Genomic DNA, 17,354 nt, shown 5'->3' with positions numbered 1-17,354 from the left:
GCCCGGACTCTTCTCATTTATGCAGAAATTGCCTGCAGTTCACCTAGGGGGCGCATGATGGCCCTCATTGAACAGCAGTGAATGCAGCGCAAGTACATGTAGTTTTTTTCTTTTTCATTACTAATTAGGAGCTAATTAGTATTCTTAATGTTTGTTAAAGTTGTTTCTCGTGCGCTCTTTAGTGAGGGGATCATGGCGAAGCCATCCTCTGAGAAATACCAGTATCCGAACAGGGACTCAAACCAGCAACCTGCAGGTACAGCTTGTATTTTCAGGTGTCTGCACACACAGCAAGTCCAGATTTACGCTTTATTTCTACATGAAAACTGTTGATTTTACACATTAAATACGAGCATTGTGCAAACTGTTGCACCATTTCTGAACAACAGAACTACAAAGTTAGCAATGATTCAAGGGTTTGTACTCTCATTCCAGCACATTTATTCTTATGAGGTGAAAGGAAAACTTGCAGTCATAATCCAACAAGAATACAAACACACATAGATTTTTATTTAATCCCACTCTGGGGGAAATTCATTTATTACACCAGCACGAGGGAAAGGAACAAAAAGTGAATTAGAGATATATTAGAAAAATAAAAAACCAAGAAGAAACACAATGAAAACAGTGTACAAAAAAGCCGAAATACTATGTATATAGATGGTTGCTATATACAGTAAAATACACCAAGATTTTTTCTTTTTATATGTACCTAAAGTGCAGTGGGGGAGATGATAATACATCTGTAGTTTTAAACAATTTTTCCTGTGTGAGCACATCAGGAGCAACTCAGGGTTTGGGATACTTTGGCATGCAGGCTGGAGCAGTCAAGGATCAAACTACCAACCGTCCAATGAGTCGACGGGTTGCTCTACCTCCTAATCCACACCAAGCCTCAGAAGCTGTGGTTGTTTATGTGATTGGTGCAGAAAAAACTATATTGTAGCTCTTTATTGATTGATCCTGTGCATTAATAGTTAAGCATAATAATCTGAGGTCACCGTATGAACCCCAACCTTTCATCTAAAATGGGTTGAAATGCTGTGCAGGTTGTACCCACGGAGCAAATGCATATGCTATACTCTAATGTCCAATAATAATCTGTGTGGATGTATTTATGTTTGAAGGCAAAAATCAATAACTCAGACACATGGTTCTTATTTAACACAAACACTATTAAGTAGCCACAAAGAAACACAATACTACAAAGACACACAAAAAGGTTTATTGTGCATGTTTAGGTACATGCAGTCTGCTGTTCATTCAAAACTCACTTTGATTTGATGGAAAGAACACAAAGTCACCTAAATGAATGTGGATGTGGTTTCGGTTAAGTGTCCGAACATTCTCTGTGGGCTCTGCTGCTGAATGCAGTCTTTGTGTGTACATGTTTCAACTCACTTCTGGCTCATTTGGGAATTTTCTGCATGTCCTCTGGTTCCTCTCTGTGGTGCTTTGTAGATTTGGAAGCCTTGGATTTCAAAGCCTGTGCTGTGTTTAGGAGCCGGGTGGGAGGTCCAGATTGCACATGGATAGTTTGGGCTGCAGGGCTACATCCTGTTCCAGGGAGCTCGCTGCTCAGGGACCATCTTCCTAGGCTTGGCTCACACGATTTAAATTGCTGTTCAGCAGAGTCCAACACCACTGCGGTGTTTACACCAGGGCATCCCAGTGTGCCCAGGTCCAGTATACAAGTCTGCATGGAGATAAACAGAAGTGGATAAATTATTGCTGCTTACACAAAATAGCTACAGGAGACATTTAAAAAAAACTACAAAGAGTCACAACATGAGAACAAAAATCCACAAACCCTCTGAAGTGGGTGAGAAACAATCTCGGGGGGCATGAACGTCAATACAAAATCTCACGAAAGCATTTTCTGTGCCACAATTTGATGTGTGGTTTACACAAGTTTGAAGCTTATGGTGTGAACCTCCTACTGCTGGTAACTCTCGCTCTGTTATTGACATATATGCTGGTCTCTATAAAGTTACATTGTAAGAGAAGATAAAATAGATAGCAGGACTCTCATATGGACTTCTTATAATACCAGATAATAATAATGTCATCTCACAGCATATGGTAAGATTATTGGGAGGAACATAGCATTTATTCCTAGAGCAAGAACATGGTATGATATCATCTCGAAGAATCATACGTGGCCCTAATTGTCAATATAAAATATCATAAAATCATTTTCTGAGCCATGAGCTGGTAGCTTGTTTGACGTTTAATATCTCAAATGTGCCAAAAGAGATGCAGGGCTTTTAGTCAGCAAGCATCTGGCCCTGTAGCAGTGACAGGACGTGGCATTGGTGGTTCAGTGGTAGATGCAGGAGACGCAGGTCCAATTCCCGGCCAACGCGCTGCTACTCTTTAACAGAATCAGGTAAAGGAAAAAAGTGTGCAAATTTACACACTCAGCCGTACTGGAACTCATTTCACTGCACTGTGTTGAACATGCCAGTTCTTGATACATGCAATCTCAAAGCATATTACATATTTGGGTCAAGAGCTGACAGACAAAAAGGTGAAAACCCACAAGTCTATGTCTGGTTTCACATTGTTTAAAGTCTGAAGGTCTGGGATTAGTCACTCTGCTTTCATAGTGCCACCAAGTGACTCAGTGTGATTCTCCTCACTGAGACTTGCACATAATTCAGTTTCAGATCAATCTATAAAAGCACTGAAAGCTTTGAGATATTAATAATCTTGATTTCATCTCAAGTGATCAGTACAGTCGATGACATTCATCCTCTGGTGACCGTGAATGTAGAAAAGTTAGAGGCTTGTTTTCACATCCTCTTCTGTTTAAAGCAGTAGGTCTGAGAGCGGTCCCCAAAATAACTGTGCTTCCGTTGTTAAAGCCAGACGCACCATTTTAGCCTTCTAGTGAGGCTCAGTGGTAGAACAAAGTGCCTCACAGTATTGTGAGGTGAAACCCAACAATTCCTCAGAGAGCAAGAACATGTAGCACCTAAATCTAAACGTGAGGCCATACAGATCATAACAAGTCCGAAATCAATCATAAAGTCAAGCACCAGATACACTAAACTGCAACAATTACAAAATCTCACGGAATCATTTTCTGAGTGTACTGTGTGATGTTTCGTGTCCACGAGGGTCTGCTTGGATCCCCGTAGGGCAGAGAGACGGAAATTTGTCATCAGAGACTCTTTCATGGAGACATTACAACGCACAAACTATGCAAGCACCCTTCAGGTGGACTCCATGGAAGTGTAACAGGAATGACTACGAGTCCCAAATGTCTGCAGCTGTCGACACACCAGAATATTATTCTGGTCATACCAAATCAGTAGTGGGTCATCATTGCTGCAAATTACAACATTCCTCTGGGAAACTAATTAGACATTAAGATCTCCTTAGCAACAGTAGAATAGTCAGTTAAACAGGTAAATTCACTATTAATAAAACTATAAAATATCAAACTAAGCCTTACTGGACGATTTACTTTCATCCATTCATTTTCAAAACTATAAACCTCAGAGGAGCCTCGAACAGCCATCAGCTGAAATTAAAGTTTTCAATGAAAACGCCGGCTTCAACAGGCTCTTGATATAGCCATGAACAAAAAAGTAATCCCATTACTTTACTGTTTACTTATTTTAAGAACCATGTGTCTGAGTTACAAGTAACGCGTTACTGCCCATCTCTGGCCATGAATGTGAAGTGTGTGACGAGTAGCTGTTTCAGTCTAAGTTGGCTGAAGATGTTTTTCAGTGTAATCTTGGAGAAACTTAGTGTCCACACTAATAAGTTTTGGTTTGAAAACACATCATTTTCTCTCCGTTTTGGCCTTCCGTCCACACTGAGACGGCGTTTTCGGTCAAGGAAAACGCAGCGTTTTGAAAACGCTCTCCAAAGCGGATACATTTGGGAAAACGTTTTTGCGTCACAGTGTTGACAGCGAACTTGGAGCCTTTTCGAAAACGATGACGCATGTTTGTCATGTGATGCAGTCACGTGACCAATTAAACTAAGATAGCAGAGGGCATTATACAGCAGTTGTTTTGTTTGCACTCAATTTTGACAGCCCTATTAAAGATTAATATAAGTCTGTACATGCTCCAGATAGCTTTTCTTCAAATTCTTTAATTCTCACTCGCTTTTGCAACTTTGTATTTTTGTGTTACTTGCAGCAACAACTCCATCTCATTGTTGGTCCATTTAAAAAACTCGGTGCTTTTCCTCAACGTTTTGCTGCAACGTTTCAAAGAGCTGAAAAGTAAATAAACAGCAGATGGAATTAAGGCAGGTCGAATCGTCTTGCGTATCACGCATGCGCAGTACTGAAACGTAAGCGTTTTCAGCCGTGGACGCGCAACTCTGTGAAAACAAATGAAAACGATAGTGTGGAGGCGGAGCGTTTTCAGACGCCATTTTCAAATTTATCCGGGCTAGTGTGGACGTAGCCTGACATTCTTACCTTGTGAAAGGAGTCCTTGAGCGCATTTCTCTGTGTTTCTCCTGATATTGGGCTGCTCTCCTTATCAGTACCTAAAAGATGTGAGTCAGATAAGGACACGTGCCGTCTTCAAGACATTCCCACGTTAGCAATTCAACGTAAATCTGAAAATATTCTTAAACCCATAAAAAACAAACCAATATTTACCGAGGCAGTAGCGTCCGAGCTGAATGTTAAGCCAGATGTTTCGTCGTTGAGTCCAGCCCCCTGGAGCTTCCACCTCGTACAGACGCTCTCGATACTGCTGGTGCTTCTGCAGGAACCTTTTGAACACTGAACACACAAACACATGTTTTGTTGTATTTCTGTTGGAGCAAGGATAAGTCTGAGTGATTATATGAGTAGATAATGAGACTGAATGCGCTTAGAAATCCAAGACAGCATTTTATCCTGCAGATTTTTTCTTTGCAACCTGTAGGAACCATGTTTTTAAGGCTTCGCCACGGGATGGAGGCTTTGCCCTGTTGTCTACTTTGGGTATAAAATCATTTAATGATCTATTCTAAGGGCATTTTCTCTTCCTTTGAACAACTTGAACAACGAAACCCACTTTTTTGGGTACCCACGGGTCTGTAGCTTTATTCGAGGGATGACACCTCATTTTCCCTCTCAGCCTTTAACCCCACTCATTGAGACTCTTTTGCGTCCACCTCCAAATTAAAACGGTGCTGTTTCATGCAGCTATGAAGAATCCTTTATCTCCGGAGTGTCCCAGTGTTAACTATTCAGTCGCTTTGGGAGCAGGACCTTGGTAAGGAAATCACCCAGGACTTTTGGGAGGATATACTCTTCCGGGTCCACTCATCATCTATTAGTGCCGGGCATGCACTGGTCCAGTGCAAAGTGCTGCACCGCACCCACTGGTGAAAACTCACACTTTCCAAAATCTACCCTGATGCTGATCCTGTCTGTGATAGATGCAAACAAGCCCACGCCTCACTGATGTTGTGGTCCTGTTCCTGCCTTACTAGAGGTACTTCAGGAGCACTTAGATCTAAATGTGTCGGTCTTTGCTGTGACACCTGGTGAGACTGCTTTGCCAGCGTTGAAGGCAGATTTCGTGCCTTTTTTAACTCTTTTGGCCAGATGTCTGGTTTTGCTCCAGTGGAAGTCACCCTCCTCTCTCTGAGGCCTGGATTACAGGTGTTCTTTTTAGCAACGTGGAAACGGTAAAACATACTCTATGTGGGTCAACGGCAATATTTCTGAATTCATGGAAACCCTTTTTCAACAGCAGGAGTGGTGGACCCAAAATGCAGAACTCAGACACGGAAGTGAGACTTAAAGCGCAGCTTTATTGCTGGGAGAAACCTCGTACTAAATAAACTCACTAAAAGACAAACAAAGGTCGTAACAGAGGAACTGAAACACTAAACTGGAGCAGGTGACGAAACACGGAAGCAGACCACACAGCTAGTTGAGGGTACGACGCGACACTGACACAGAGAAACACAGGGCTTAAATACACAGATGGCAGTAATCAAGGGATGAGAGACAGGAGGGGAACACACCTGGGAGAAATCACACCTGATGAGACAGGGGAAACGTAAACTGAGCACACTCACATAAGACACAGACCTTCACAATAAAACAGGAAACTCAGACACAGGGAACCAGACAAGACGCTGAACTGAACAGACAGATTCACAAACAGACGGGGTGACACCATAGACAGACAGAGATACAGACGCAGACTCAGAGGCAGACCGAATATAACACGTAGAACTCAAACAATAATAATCATCATAATAATAAACTAGAAAATGATAATAATAAACTTAAAGCGCTGGGTCACGGACCCAGGACCATGACAGCAGTTCTGTGATATACCACTGTGAATCTGGCTGTCCCTATTTTATTGTACTTGGTTCTATGCTACTCTACTGCTTTTATTTTGTTTTATTTTTGTTCACTCCTGACTTCTTTTAGTCATGAGGTACTCTATTATTATTCTATTTTTTCTACCAAAGATAATCTTGAGTTGCTGTGGATATCCCGTACTGTCTCCACTCTGTGGTTTGCTGTGGGGACTGCGTTTATGACATGGTTAGGTTTCTTTTACATGTATAGCCACAATGTCACTTCGACCGGCACTTTTGGGCACAGCTAAAAGTCTTTTTTGTCTTTTTTGCATGCTGTGCAATCACTCTGTTGTTGTACTGTAATTTGCTGTGATTCTGAAAAATAAAGAGTTTGGGGGAAAAAAGGAATAAAAGAAAGCAGCAAAAGTCTGGGAAACAACGCTTTGCACACAATGAGCTTTGGAAAAATGGTCTATATCACCTTAATCTGGCACTTTAAAGGAGATCTGTGTAACCTTGTAAAAACCATTGTCATTAATCAGTGAAATGAAGCAATTAGTGAGTCTTCCCATGAGTGTTCAGGCTCTCTCTCCTTCAAAAAGGACGTTTTGGTCAGATTCAAGTGTTCCTTAAGTGTTCTTTCCAGCGCCTGACAATATCTTTAGTTCTGGACAGCAGTTTTTATCCCTGACCGAGCTTGAGCCCAGCCCTGCTTTCCTTTCCTGAGCTGCCGGACGGCTTGCCAGAACTTTCATGAGGCCAGCTAAAAAATTTGTTCTCCATGGTCTCCTCAGACTTTTCCAAACCCAAGTTTCTGCTTCTGTGACTGCTGAAGCTGCAAAACTTCAGCAAAACTCTTTGATACCAGTCGGCTGTTTCAGGCGACCTCTGAGCCAACCAAGCCATTCAGACTCCACATCCACAACCACTGCTGGGACCCAAGAGACACGATTATAACAGTTATGTGCCACCATACGCTTTAATATGGTGATTTTTACGGTCACCCGTGCTTAGCGCCAAGGTATAATAACAAAAACAGTAGTGTATCCTGACACCTGCCGGGCACGTCTCACCAGGAGACACTCTGGGAAAAGCGAAGACAAAAAACTTCAAATGAAACATTCATTGGTTGACCAAATGCCTTTAATTTAAATGAGGGGCTAAATGATCAAGTTCACCTCTGTTTCCAGTTACAGTCAGTGTCATCTTGGATTTCTGTGTGTTTCACTTGGGAAATGCATTTAAAATTCCACTATTAAAACAAAACCTATTACATTTTTTTGCGTCATGATGTACAGGTGTGTGATCAGCTTTTAGCTATAACTAGATCATTAGTGCGTGAGTCTACTTTACATTTCTATTGAAGAAAAGCGAAGAAAACATGCAGTTCCTTGACCAAATACAGCAAACTGTCTGACAGAGACATAAAGAAACAAGTATACAAACAGGTCAAAGAAGGACCCGAGCTGACCTGCAGCCATGCTGGGGGATAATGGAGAGCTGACTCCCAGAAACTCCTCCGTAGAGAAGGAGGAGCAGAAATCCTCCAGCATCTGAAGGCCGAAGCCTCTCCTCCTGCAGCTCCTCCTCACCAGCACAGTGTCCAGAACAGGCAGCAGGTAACAGCAGCTGCTCCAGCCGTCACACAGACTCCCTGAAACAGCAGAGGAGGACATGGATTGCATTTAAGAGGTGGATGTAGCTTCCAGGTCTGAAAAGCTAAGTCAGTGTAACTCCTTCAAATAGAAGGACAACAGAGGGTATGATTTATCCATAGAAAGAGATTAGTGAAGCTTCAAAGTGAACACCTTCCTTATAGTCATCTTGGTGTGATTAGTTAGGCCTGGATGTGATCAGAAAATTGAGGAATTGCTCGGTCCTGGAAGATCATCTGATGCAAATTCACATCCAACTCATCCATCTCACATAAGATATTTTAGATCATCCACACTTGCTGCACATCTGCAGGCCACTTTGCAGCCCACCTCCACCCAGCTCCTAATTTCATGCTGTTTCTGACTTAATTAAAGTTTCAATCCAACTCAAGCCAGTCTTCTGCCCTTAACTTTGCAGCTTTCTTCACATTTGTCCAAACTCCTGCTGGACATACACAAATATAAATCACAACCTGCAGATGTGTATGTTCACTGATATCGTGTTTGCCAATCACTCTCATCCTCCTCTGCCCACCTTTGTGCTTCACGGTGTAAAAGCCGACCGCCTGGCTGTCTTTCCACAGCACTTTGCAGCTCTCTTTGGGAGGATGCAGGGAGAACAGTGAAGGCCTCTCCATTATCTGACTGAGCAGAAATACAATCACCCTCTCCATAACAGACTGGACCTGCGGACAACATGCAGAAGTTTCCAGACAGTCGGCTCTGGTAGATTAACGATTCAGCAAATCTTAATTTAGAAATTGATAGAACAGACTTTTTCTGTGACTTTACACCTGAAGCCTGTAAAACTATGGCAAGCTTCAAAAGCCAGTATAACATAGGTTCATGCATTTTCCAGCTTCACACTCCACTGCACAGCTTGGTTGTACGTATTCATGGCTGTATTTATGTATGTCTTAAGACTTGAAAAAAAAGAAGGCAACTTGACTTCTTTAAGTTTGTTAAGACATTTCACCTCAAATTCAAGAAGCTTCTTCAGTTCTAAAAACAAATAGTGGACCGTGTCAGGTATTTTATTCCTAATGGGGGCTGTCACCTTTAGAGGTGGTCCTGAGGGTCGTTGACCACTATTTTTATCTTGCACGTCACCATATTGCTGAGTCTGAAGTACATTGAGATGACGTGGTTGGAGAAAATTCTCCCGAGTTTCTCCCGCAAACCCGCTGCATAAGCTGCTACCGATCACACCTACAATGCAATCTTGAGATGATTCTTGTCATGAGTAGACTGATTTATTCTCTCACTGTTCACACCTGTGCACGAGCCATGAAGTGACATAGTGTCTAGACAAATGTACTTTAACACAGTTACCGACACCAAACCACTTCTGGATTTGCTTGACGTTCGCAAGACGTCATCCAAAAGCCACCACTTCCCGTGCAGATATAGGCCGACCACTGGAAGGTAACATCAGAGCAGAGAGCGTCAGTCTGTGTCTGAGGCTGGAACATCTCACAGAGCAGCGTGCTGAACCCAAACCTTGTGTTTGATCATCCAAAGGGTGCAGTGCCAGCACAGAGCAGGCAGGCTGGCCATCCTCAAACAGCTGCAGCTGGCTCACATTTGTTGCTGTTATTGCCACCTGAGCAGACAGGAAGATAACATCAAGCCAAATGCTGGTAAGGTGGTAAAAACACTTCCACCATAGTTCCCGTTCGAGGGTCACAGTAACCTCACAGAGAGTTCATTCAGGGCATCTGCACGCCAAAACAAGTTAAGTTTAATGCTTTAAAAGATCTGTTGTGTATTTCAATACCAAAACATATGCATGATTAGGTGTTATTACAGCCAACTCTGTTATATTTATATAGCGCCAAATCACAACAGTCACCTCAAGGCGCTTCAAATTGTAAGGCAAAGACTCGACAATAATACAGAGAACAATGAGCCGATCCCTTATGAGCATGCAGTTGGTGACAGAGGGAAGGAAAAACTCCCTTTTAACAGGAAGAAACCTACATCTACATAAGATTTCAAAGTTTACACTTACTAAGTCAAAGTTTTGAGAAAATAACTTGAAATGTAGACGATAAAGTTACATTTCGAGTTACTAGGAGAACACAGTTAATGGATAATATGGATGCTAAAAGATTTTAGGCTCTTGATTTAAGAATGTGAAGCTGTTTATGGTTAGCTGAGATTTTTCTAGATTTTACTGTAGACTGAATAAACAAATCAGTGTGAATAACTGCAAACGTAATTTCATTTACAGCAGACCTTGAAGAATATATTATTTGCAATAATAATCAGTCATCCAAATGTGGTTAGGTACCTTTGAGGTCTGCGATGACTGAAACCACTCATTATCACAGGGGATGGACTCCAGAGAGGACATGTACTGTTCAGACGCAGATATCAGGTCATTGTGATCCACAGATGGCAGGTCCACAGGGTACATGGCCTCTTGGAGAGGATACAGATGTTTAAGATGTACTTAAGCATTTACACAAGATACAAAAAAATAGAAACAAAACGTGAGTCCTGACTTTATGGATCTGATTACATCAGTATTCTCCCGTGTACGACCACCAGATTGTCTTTAAAACAGTTAATCTTTAAAGCTGCGTCCCCTTCATTTAACACTGCAAATACATGAGAGAATGAATTATGAGTCCGCACAAGCTGTCCACATAAGTTAATGCAACGGTCCCCAGTCCCCGGGCCACGGACCGGTACTGGCCCGTGAGTCGTTTGGTAGCGGGCCGCGAGAGTTGAGGCTCGAGTGTGAAATTTAGGATTTTTATATATATATATATATATATATATATATATATATATATATATATTTATCGTTAACTTGGTTTCCCTGGGTCTTTTCCCATGTGTTATGAATAAATTTTCTTGTTTTCTGGTACCGGTACTGGTTTTATTTTGTTGTATTTATCCGCGACACCTTAAAGGCTGGTCCATGAAACTCTTGTCGGACATAAACCGGTCCGTGGCGCAATAAAGGTTGGGAACCGCTGGGTTAATGCAGATTTCTGCTAAACAATCGGTTCACACAGCCAAATCAAACCAACTCATATCGGTGGATCTGAAGGAAACAAAATCAAAATGTAGCAGATAGCAACCTAAGAACTGTTTACTTCAATCGTTTCATAAAAAGGCTGCAAATGATCATAATGTGAGCTGCTTTTAATCTGAGTGCTGTAAACAGCTGTGTGAACCTTGAACTGCAGCGCAAACAAGAACACGTCACGACAAAGGCTTCATAACAAACACGAACATGAATTTATTTAATTTCGTATTTAATTTCGTTAACTTACTTTCTATGGACCGGATGAGCCCTTATTGCTTATCAGCAACGTCCCTACAGTCCCGAAATGTAACTTTGATGAGCCTACTCAACCACTAACATCTTCTTTTCTTTGGCCCGGAGCGCCATCCTCTGGTCGCAGAGAGAGTTACAAAAATACACGCCATTGTTCGCGGTGTGACTCCATTAACCAATCACAGCAGAGCGTACCTTCGGCGCTGTCCCTTTGGGCGATGTAATTTAGCACTGGCATGGAATACAGGCATGACGGGAAATGCGCGTTGACGGTTTCAGAATAAAAGAACACGCTTTACCAAGCAAGTACAAAAGGACATTGTTTTTATTTAGCTCATGTTAAAATCTTGCAGTAACAGTCAATCTTCGCTATCTGTTATTAATTTGTAACCTTTTTTTTTGTTTAACCTCCTACGACCTGGCGTCCACATATGTGGACATCACATTTTGGGTTATTTAGACCAAAATACTAAATTTTGCTCTGCAAGGGCCTGATATTCACTTACGAGGACATTATACTGTCACTGTGCTATCGAAATTTCAAACGAATATCCTTATATGTGGCTCTCATTTTCAGGTCCTAGGTCAGCATTGGTGGTTCGGGTCTCAGGAGGTTAACACTTAGAAAATCCTTGAAAAACCAGTTTTTACCCTAACGACAAAAAACTTCCAAAAAATGGCTGCAAAAATATTATATAGTAATATTTATTTTCCATTATAAATGACTCAGTCTTTTACAAATGCTTCATCCTGGAATATACATATCTCATATTATATAGTTAGATGGTTATAGTATATATATATATATGGAGAGAGAGAGAGAGAGAGAGAGAGAGAGAGAGTGTGTGTGTGTTTGTTTTATTTTGAAAACAGAGTTCCGGAAGCGGTGTGCTAGAAGTAGCTTTTATGTTGTCAGCGGCAGTCTGCGTTTGTGTTTCGCCGTCGGTGACCTGTCGGTGACATTTGCAAACAATGCTCCTCGGGTTGACTAGAGGGCGGCTGCTGCCGTCTCCTCGGTGCTGCCTCCTGCATTGTCGCCACATTAAATCTGCAGCCACCGCTGCGGTGAGTGTTATTTAACGTCCTTCATGTTGGTCGTTTAACTTCAATGCGTGTTGTGCACGAAGTCACGTGCACAGCATGTCTTACCTGCGTGCACGGTACAACCTGCTAGCAAAGCATTAATTAACAAGGCTAATTATGAATAAGCATTAATTAAAAGGGTTAATAAAGCACGAGGCCCAATACCACCTTGTACAAATGCTAATTATTATCTCCGCTCATTAAACTTGAGTCAGCGAAACCTGTAAAAGTTTAGGCGGCACTTTTTTAAAGGTCTTTGCGAAGGCTTTTTATAAGTTAGCATACACTACAAGCGAACCTTAAATTGCAAAATACGGCGACCCGGGAAAGATTTTTTTCCGAAATGAAATATGAAATTATCACACCCTTCTGAGCTATTTAGAAGAAATATTGAGTCCAGAAAAACAAGCAACTCAACCCTTGTCACAGAATTTTTCTTGATTCTTGATTTTTCTCGTCTATGTGCGCATTGGTGGTTCAGTGGTAGAATTCTCGCCTGCCACGCGGGAGGCCCGGGTTCGATTCCCGGCCAATGCAACGTTCCTTTTTCTTTGTCAGAGGCTACATAAAAATTATTGCGTTTACTTTCTCGAATCAAATAAATATGAATAAGTATTTGGATGCGTTCATAAAAGGTATGAATTCTCTAAGCCTGGTGTAGAATGCACCGTTTTTCTGTTTGCTCGAAATGTGACATTGATCTTTACCGTCTATTGAATGTTGAAATAGTGTAAGAATCACGAAAGGGGGCGGCAATCGGTTCTTATTCTGTTGTGCAAAAGTCTTTGTTGTGAGCATTGGTGGTTCAGTGGTAGAATTCTCGCCTGCCACGCGGGAGGCCCGGGTTCGATTCCCGGCCAATGCAGTCTAATTTTCTTCTTTTCTTTGTGTCATGAGAAGTGTGCAACTATAGCAACTTTAAAATATATGACACCATATTTCTTTTTCTGAAAGAAATATGGTGTCATCCCCGTGCACTTCTGTCAACTTATCACCCAGTAGGATTAGCCTGATGGTGTTAAATGCACTGGAAATTTCAAAATGCTTAGTACATGCCGACTGGCCCAGAAAGCCCTCCATTTCCTGTGCAAAAGTCATAGCAGCAAGCATTGGTGGTTCAGTGGTAGAATTCTCGCCTGCCACGCGGGAGGCCCGGGTTCGATTCCCGGCCAATGCAAGACTCATTCTTTTCTTCCGTGTGTGGATATTTAGAGCAGCTATGAATGCCCACTTTTAAAACTGCTTCTGTACTTACTACATAGGACTGAAAGCTAGTGTGGTGAACTTTGGATAGAATACAGGTTAAAGTCACTTTTGCATTTGCTTGCTTTTTGTGGCACAGAAATTAGCTGTGGGGCCATGCTCTGTTTTCTGTGCAAAGGTCACAGTGTCAAGCATTGGTGGTTCAGTGGTAGAATTCTCGCCTGCCACGCGGGAGGCCCGGGTTCGATTCCCGGCCAATGCACTGCTTACTTTTTATCCCCCTCTCTATTATTTAAGTGTAGGCATTCAGACGGGCTATAAATTCTTTAACTCTCTTGTGGACAGCACACCTTAAATTCTACTTATCTGTTAGCCAGCAATCAAACTTTGAGAGATGCTGTACAGCTGGCTCATCTGCAGAACTCTAGGTGAGTCCCCGCCCCCAGTGTGTTTGCTTGTAAGGTAACATCTTCCTGAACTTGGCTCAAAATGAGCCCACAGACAGTTTGCAGTTATTTGAGAATAGGGCTGTGCAATAGGACCAAAATCCCATATCCCGATATAAGACATCTATCGTCCGATAACAATATAAGTCACAAAAATGTAGCATTTTTGGTGCCAACTAGTGAGATCAATGTTGGATTCATTGACTAGTCGCACACATAATATAGACAGTATAAAAGACGTAGCTACCACATTGTCATCCATTGATTACTGAAGCATTTCTGCTGTCTTGTTTTTTTTAAAAAACTAGACAAAACAAAAATGGGTGGGTCTTTCTGTGAAACGGCTCACTCATTGGCTAATGACCATAAGCATACCATGGATATCCTTTTTTCTAAAACACGATATGCCCAAGAATTAAAATACAGACAATTTTTGTTATCCAGTGTGACTCAAAACAAGTGACCGATTCCAGTAATTTAGCAGAAAAAATCTACAGAGGTCAAGTCAGAAATAAATACAGGGTATTTCATTTGTATTATTACATATTATCAGGCTATCATTATAACAAGTAGTGGATGCTTTTGGTATTGTATTGTGTGTAACTCTGTATTCATTTATGTGTCTGCACAGAGTGGTGTTGGAGACAGCGTGCTCTCTGCATTTAGGTCTATATGTGGCGAGGACGGCGTCTCATTGGGCGAAGCTGTTAGAGAACAACATGGCAAAGATGAGTCTGTACACAGGTCAGCATCTCCCATCTCACACACAAAAAATCAAACATTGACCTATACTGATTTACAGATAAGCAGAGCCGCCATCTTTCTTGTGTTTTTCTCCAGACTTTAACTTTTTTTCTTGTTTCTTTGTCTTTTACTCAGTATCAGAGTGTTTTGTCGTTTTCATACCTTTCTCTCAAACGTGTATTGAGAGAGTTTTTGTTGTTGTCCTTGTTGCTGTGGAACTGTTACTTTCATTGAGGAATGGGACTGTGGTGTTTACTCTTTTGTTTTTTAAACTAAACTTTTTGTCATTGGCAGACAATCAAACATTGATCTGTACTGATTTAGAGACAAGTAGAGGGGCCACCATCTTTCTTGTGTGCTTAAGTTGCTGACTGTGTAGTTGGCCAATTTTAGTTTCACAGTCAGATCCACCCTTGCTCGTCACATATGGGCCTGAAAACAATGCTAAATGTGCTACTGGCCTGTGGGGCCATCATGTGTTTTCAGTGGAGAAGCTTCTGCAGCAGGCATTGGTGGTTCAGTGGTAGAATTCTCGCCTGCCACGCGGGAGGCCCGGGTTCGATTCCCGGCCAATGCAACAGCTATTTTTCTTCCCTCTTTTTATACACACACACACACACACTATATAACAATATATACACAGTTAAGCCTGTAATTATCCATACCCCTGGCAAATTTTGTCTTAAAGTTACTTTTATTCAACCCGCAAACTTATTTTTTGTTTTGACCGGAAAGGACACAGGCAGACATTCACAACTAGAACAAAACTGTCTTATATACAATATCAGCTGTTTCTTCCTCATTTGTTTTTTTTCTTCCATCCATCTAAGTCTCTCTGCCTCATAGAAAGCAGACTCCTGAAACTCCTTCCAGGTCATTTCCTTGTCCATGCCTTTGTCTCTGTATAGAGTACACTTTCGAAGGGCAGCAGATATGTTTTCCTGCCACTCCAGGGAAGCCCGTATGTGTGGGCTATTTGGTCCCTGTTTCAGGTCCCTGTGGCTGAATCTGCAGAGGTTGCCTGCTTGTTGGGATTCTGGGCTTTTCCTCCATCCTTCCCTCCACCCTCTTCTTACTTTTCTTCCCTTTTTTTATTATATATGTGTGGAAATCTGTTATAGAATCATAACTTTCTGTTTTCAGTGGATCACCGATGCTAGCACCATTGACCAACAATGGGCCAGCAGGTCAGTGTCATAATCATTAATATGCAAATTATCATAATCATTGATCAATGGCTATTAGTACCATTCACAGGGAGTTGAACAATGGCTCCAATCACAGCATTATAAGATGGTGAACGATGTACTCTTAGAACCCCTCCTCCATTCAGAAACGGTCATTTACATTGTTACATAAATGGGCTCCTCGACTTCCTGCTCAAACCGCAAATCAAACAGCACCAGTTGATCCAATCGCACATTTTTAGCCAGTGAAAAATCACCTGATTACTTACATGTAACTGTCTGAGTGTGGGTTCAAGTTCTGATTGGGACAAAGCTTGTGTTACATTAACAAAGTGGTTCCCAAACTTTTTTTGCTGGGCCCCCCTTTGTTTTACAATAAAAATGTTCGCGCCCCCCACGCACAAACACATCCTCCAACCACACACACCTATATTTTGCTCCATTGCGGTTAATTTCACACCTCAAACATTTAGTAAACAATTAAGCAAATACAAGTAATCTGCAGTAAATTACGGGTAGTAAGAAAATAAACTACTAACTCTTTTACGCTACGTCCACACCTACACGGGTATTTTTGAAAACGCAGCTGTGTCGTCCACACGTAAACGCGTTTCAAATCACCGAAAACTGAGATTGTTAAAAGCTTCTTTTTTGCGTTTACGTGTGGACGAGGAATACAGAGTTCGTCACGCAATGTCAAAGGTATGTGCCCTTTTTCACGTCATGCTGTGCGCCACGTTATTGTTTACATGAGATGAATTGCAGAATGGCAGATAGAGACAAAATACTGTTAATCTGACTATCTGCAGGTTTTACACGCTTACATACACACGCAGTTACTTTCCCTCCATTTACAAAGGCAGAGGCGTCACGGTGTGATTATTTTACATGTAGTTGGTTTTTTTCCTGTGTAATAATATTCAACATTGCTATCAATACATTTTTCAAAAAATGCCTCTGTGCAAAATTGGTTCAAAAACATAAACAGCTGTGGGATACTGTTTGTCCGTTATTTGAACCGAGGGAACAAATCATGGCAGGATCAGCCTGATATTATTTGTATCCCACTTTAACTTTACTGTATAAAGAGCTAACATCTCCAAAATGTCAGTAGTTAGTCATTACAAGAAGTGTTTGTGAACTAAAAATAAGAGAATGTGGGATACTGTTTGTCCGTGATTTGGAGAGCCCAGGGCTGCTCCCGACGAAGGGAAAACCAATTCTGCAGGGGAGACCTACCTCGGCACTTGTGCAGGTGAAGATATGCTTCACCATATTTTCAAGTCTTTGGCTTAGAATGAAGTTGGTTTGGAAACATATTCAGCGATGCTTCATCTCTTGATTTGCGTTTGTGGAGGCGCCAAGTGCTAGCAGTGTCCAAGCATTGTTTTTTTGGTTTTGTTTCTTCCTTTTCCGCACCCCCCCTGCAATGGCTCTGCGCCCCCCTCTAGGGGGC

General features: G+C 41.8%; 2 protein-coding genes and 5 non-coding genes across 7 annotated transcripts in view; 6 read left to right on the top strand and 1 right to left on the bottom strand.

The window, feature by feature from the left end:
* Positions 1–1,209: 1,209 nt before the first annotated feature.
* Positions 1,210–11,369, bottom strand: fam169b (family with sequence similarity 169 member B). Its single transcript, XM_084936382.1, has 9 exons — positions 11,231–11,369; positions 10,237–10,367; positions 9,444–9,546; positions 9,276–9,361; positions 8,479–8,629; positions 7,760–7,942; positions 4,634–4,759; positions 4,448–4,518; positions 1,210–1,696 (listed from the first exon to the last, which is right to left on the bottom strand). The coding sequence occupies exons 2-9, from the start codon at positions 10,360–10,362 to the stop codon at positions 1,409–1,411; spliced, it is 1,134 nt and encodes a 377-aa protein (XP_084792508.1). The 5' UTR covers positions 10,363–10,367; positions 11,231–11,369; the 3' UTR covers positions 1,210–1,408.
* Positions 11,370–12,127: 758 nt separating this feature from the next.
* The window catches only part of ldhd (lactate dehydrogenase D), a 55,170-nt gene continuing 49,943 nt past the window's right edge, over positions 12,128–17,354 (top strand). The window contains exons 1-2 of the mRNA XM_084936378.1: positions 12,128–12,300; positions 14,599–14,711. Coding sequence (XP_084792504.1) covers positions 12,208–12,300; positions 14,599–14,711 — 206 coding nt within the window. The 5' untranslated portion in view covers positions 12,128–12,207. The remainder of the gene's footprint in view (positions 12,301–14,598; positions 14,712–17,354) is intronic.
* Positions 12,785–12,855, top strand: trnag-gcc (transfer RNA glycine (anticodon GCC)). The gene has a single exon. It is a non-coding gene; the product is annotated as a tRNA-Gly (tRNA).
* Positions 13,113–13,183, top strand: trnag-gcc (transfer RNA glycine (anticodon GCC)). The gene has a single exon. It is a non-coding gene; the product is annotated as a tRNA-Gly (tRNA).
* trnag-gcc (transfer RNA glycine (anticodon GCC)) lies at positions 13,425–13,495 on the top strand. The gene has a single exon. It is a non-coding gene; the product is annotated as a tRNA-Gly (tRNA).
* Positions 13,713–13,783, top strand: trnag-gcc (transfer RNA glycine (anticodon GCC)). The gene has a single exon. It is a non-coding gene; the product is annotated as a tRNA-Gly (tRNA).
* Positions 15,218–15,288, top strand: trnag-gcc (transfer RNA glycine (anticodon GCC)). Its single transcript has one exon. It is a non-coding gene; the product is annotated as a tRNA-Gly (tRNA).

Source organism: Perissodus microlepis, chromosome 7 (assembly GCF_051167445.1).
Source record: "Perissodus microlepis isolate ML-2025 ecotype Zambia chromosome 7, ASM5116744v1, whole genome shotgun sequence".
NCBI lineage: Eukaryota > Metazoa > Chordata > Actinopteri > Cichliformes > Cichlidae > Perissodus > Perissodus microlepis.
Note: the sequence above shows the minus strand (reverse complement) of the source record. Positions and strands in the feature narration are given on the sequence as shown.

Coding starts and splice junctions, on each gene's coding strand:
- fam169b (XM_084936382.1), bottom strand. CDS start 10,362: ATGTACCCTGTGGACCTGCCATCTGTGGATCACAATGACCTGATATCT. Junction 8,630..9,275: donor CCAGAAGTGGTTTGGTGTCG/GTAACTGTGTTA, acceptor TGTTGTCCGCAG/GTCCAGTCTGTTATGGAGAG. Junction 7,943..8,478: donor TTACACCGTGAAGCACAAAG/GTGGGCAGAGGA, acceptor CTGCTGTTTCAG/GGAGTCTGTGTGACGGCTGG.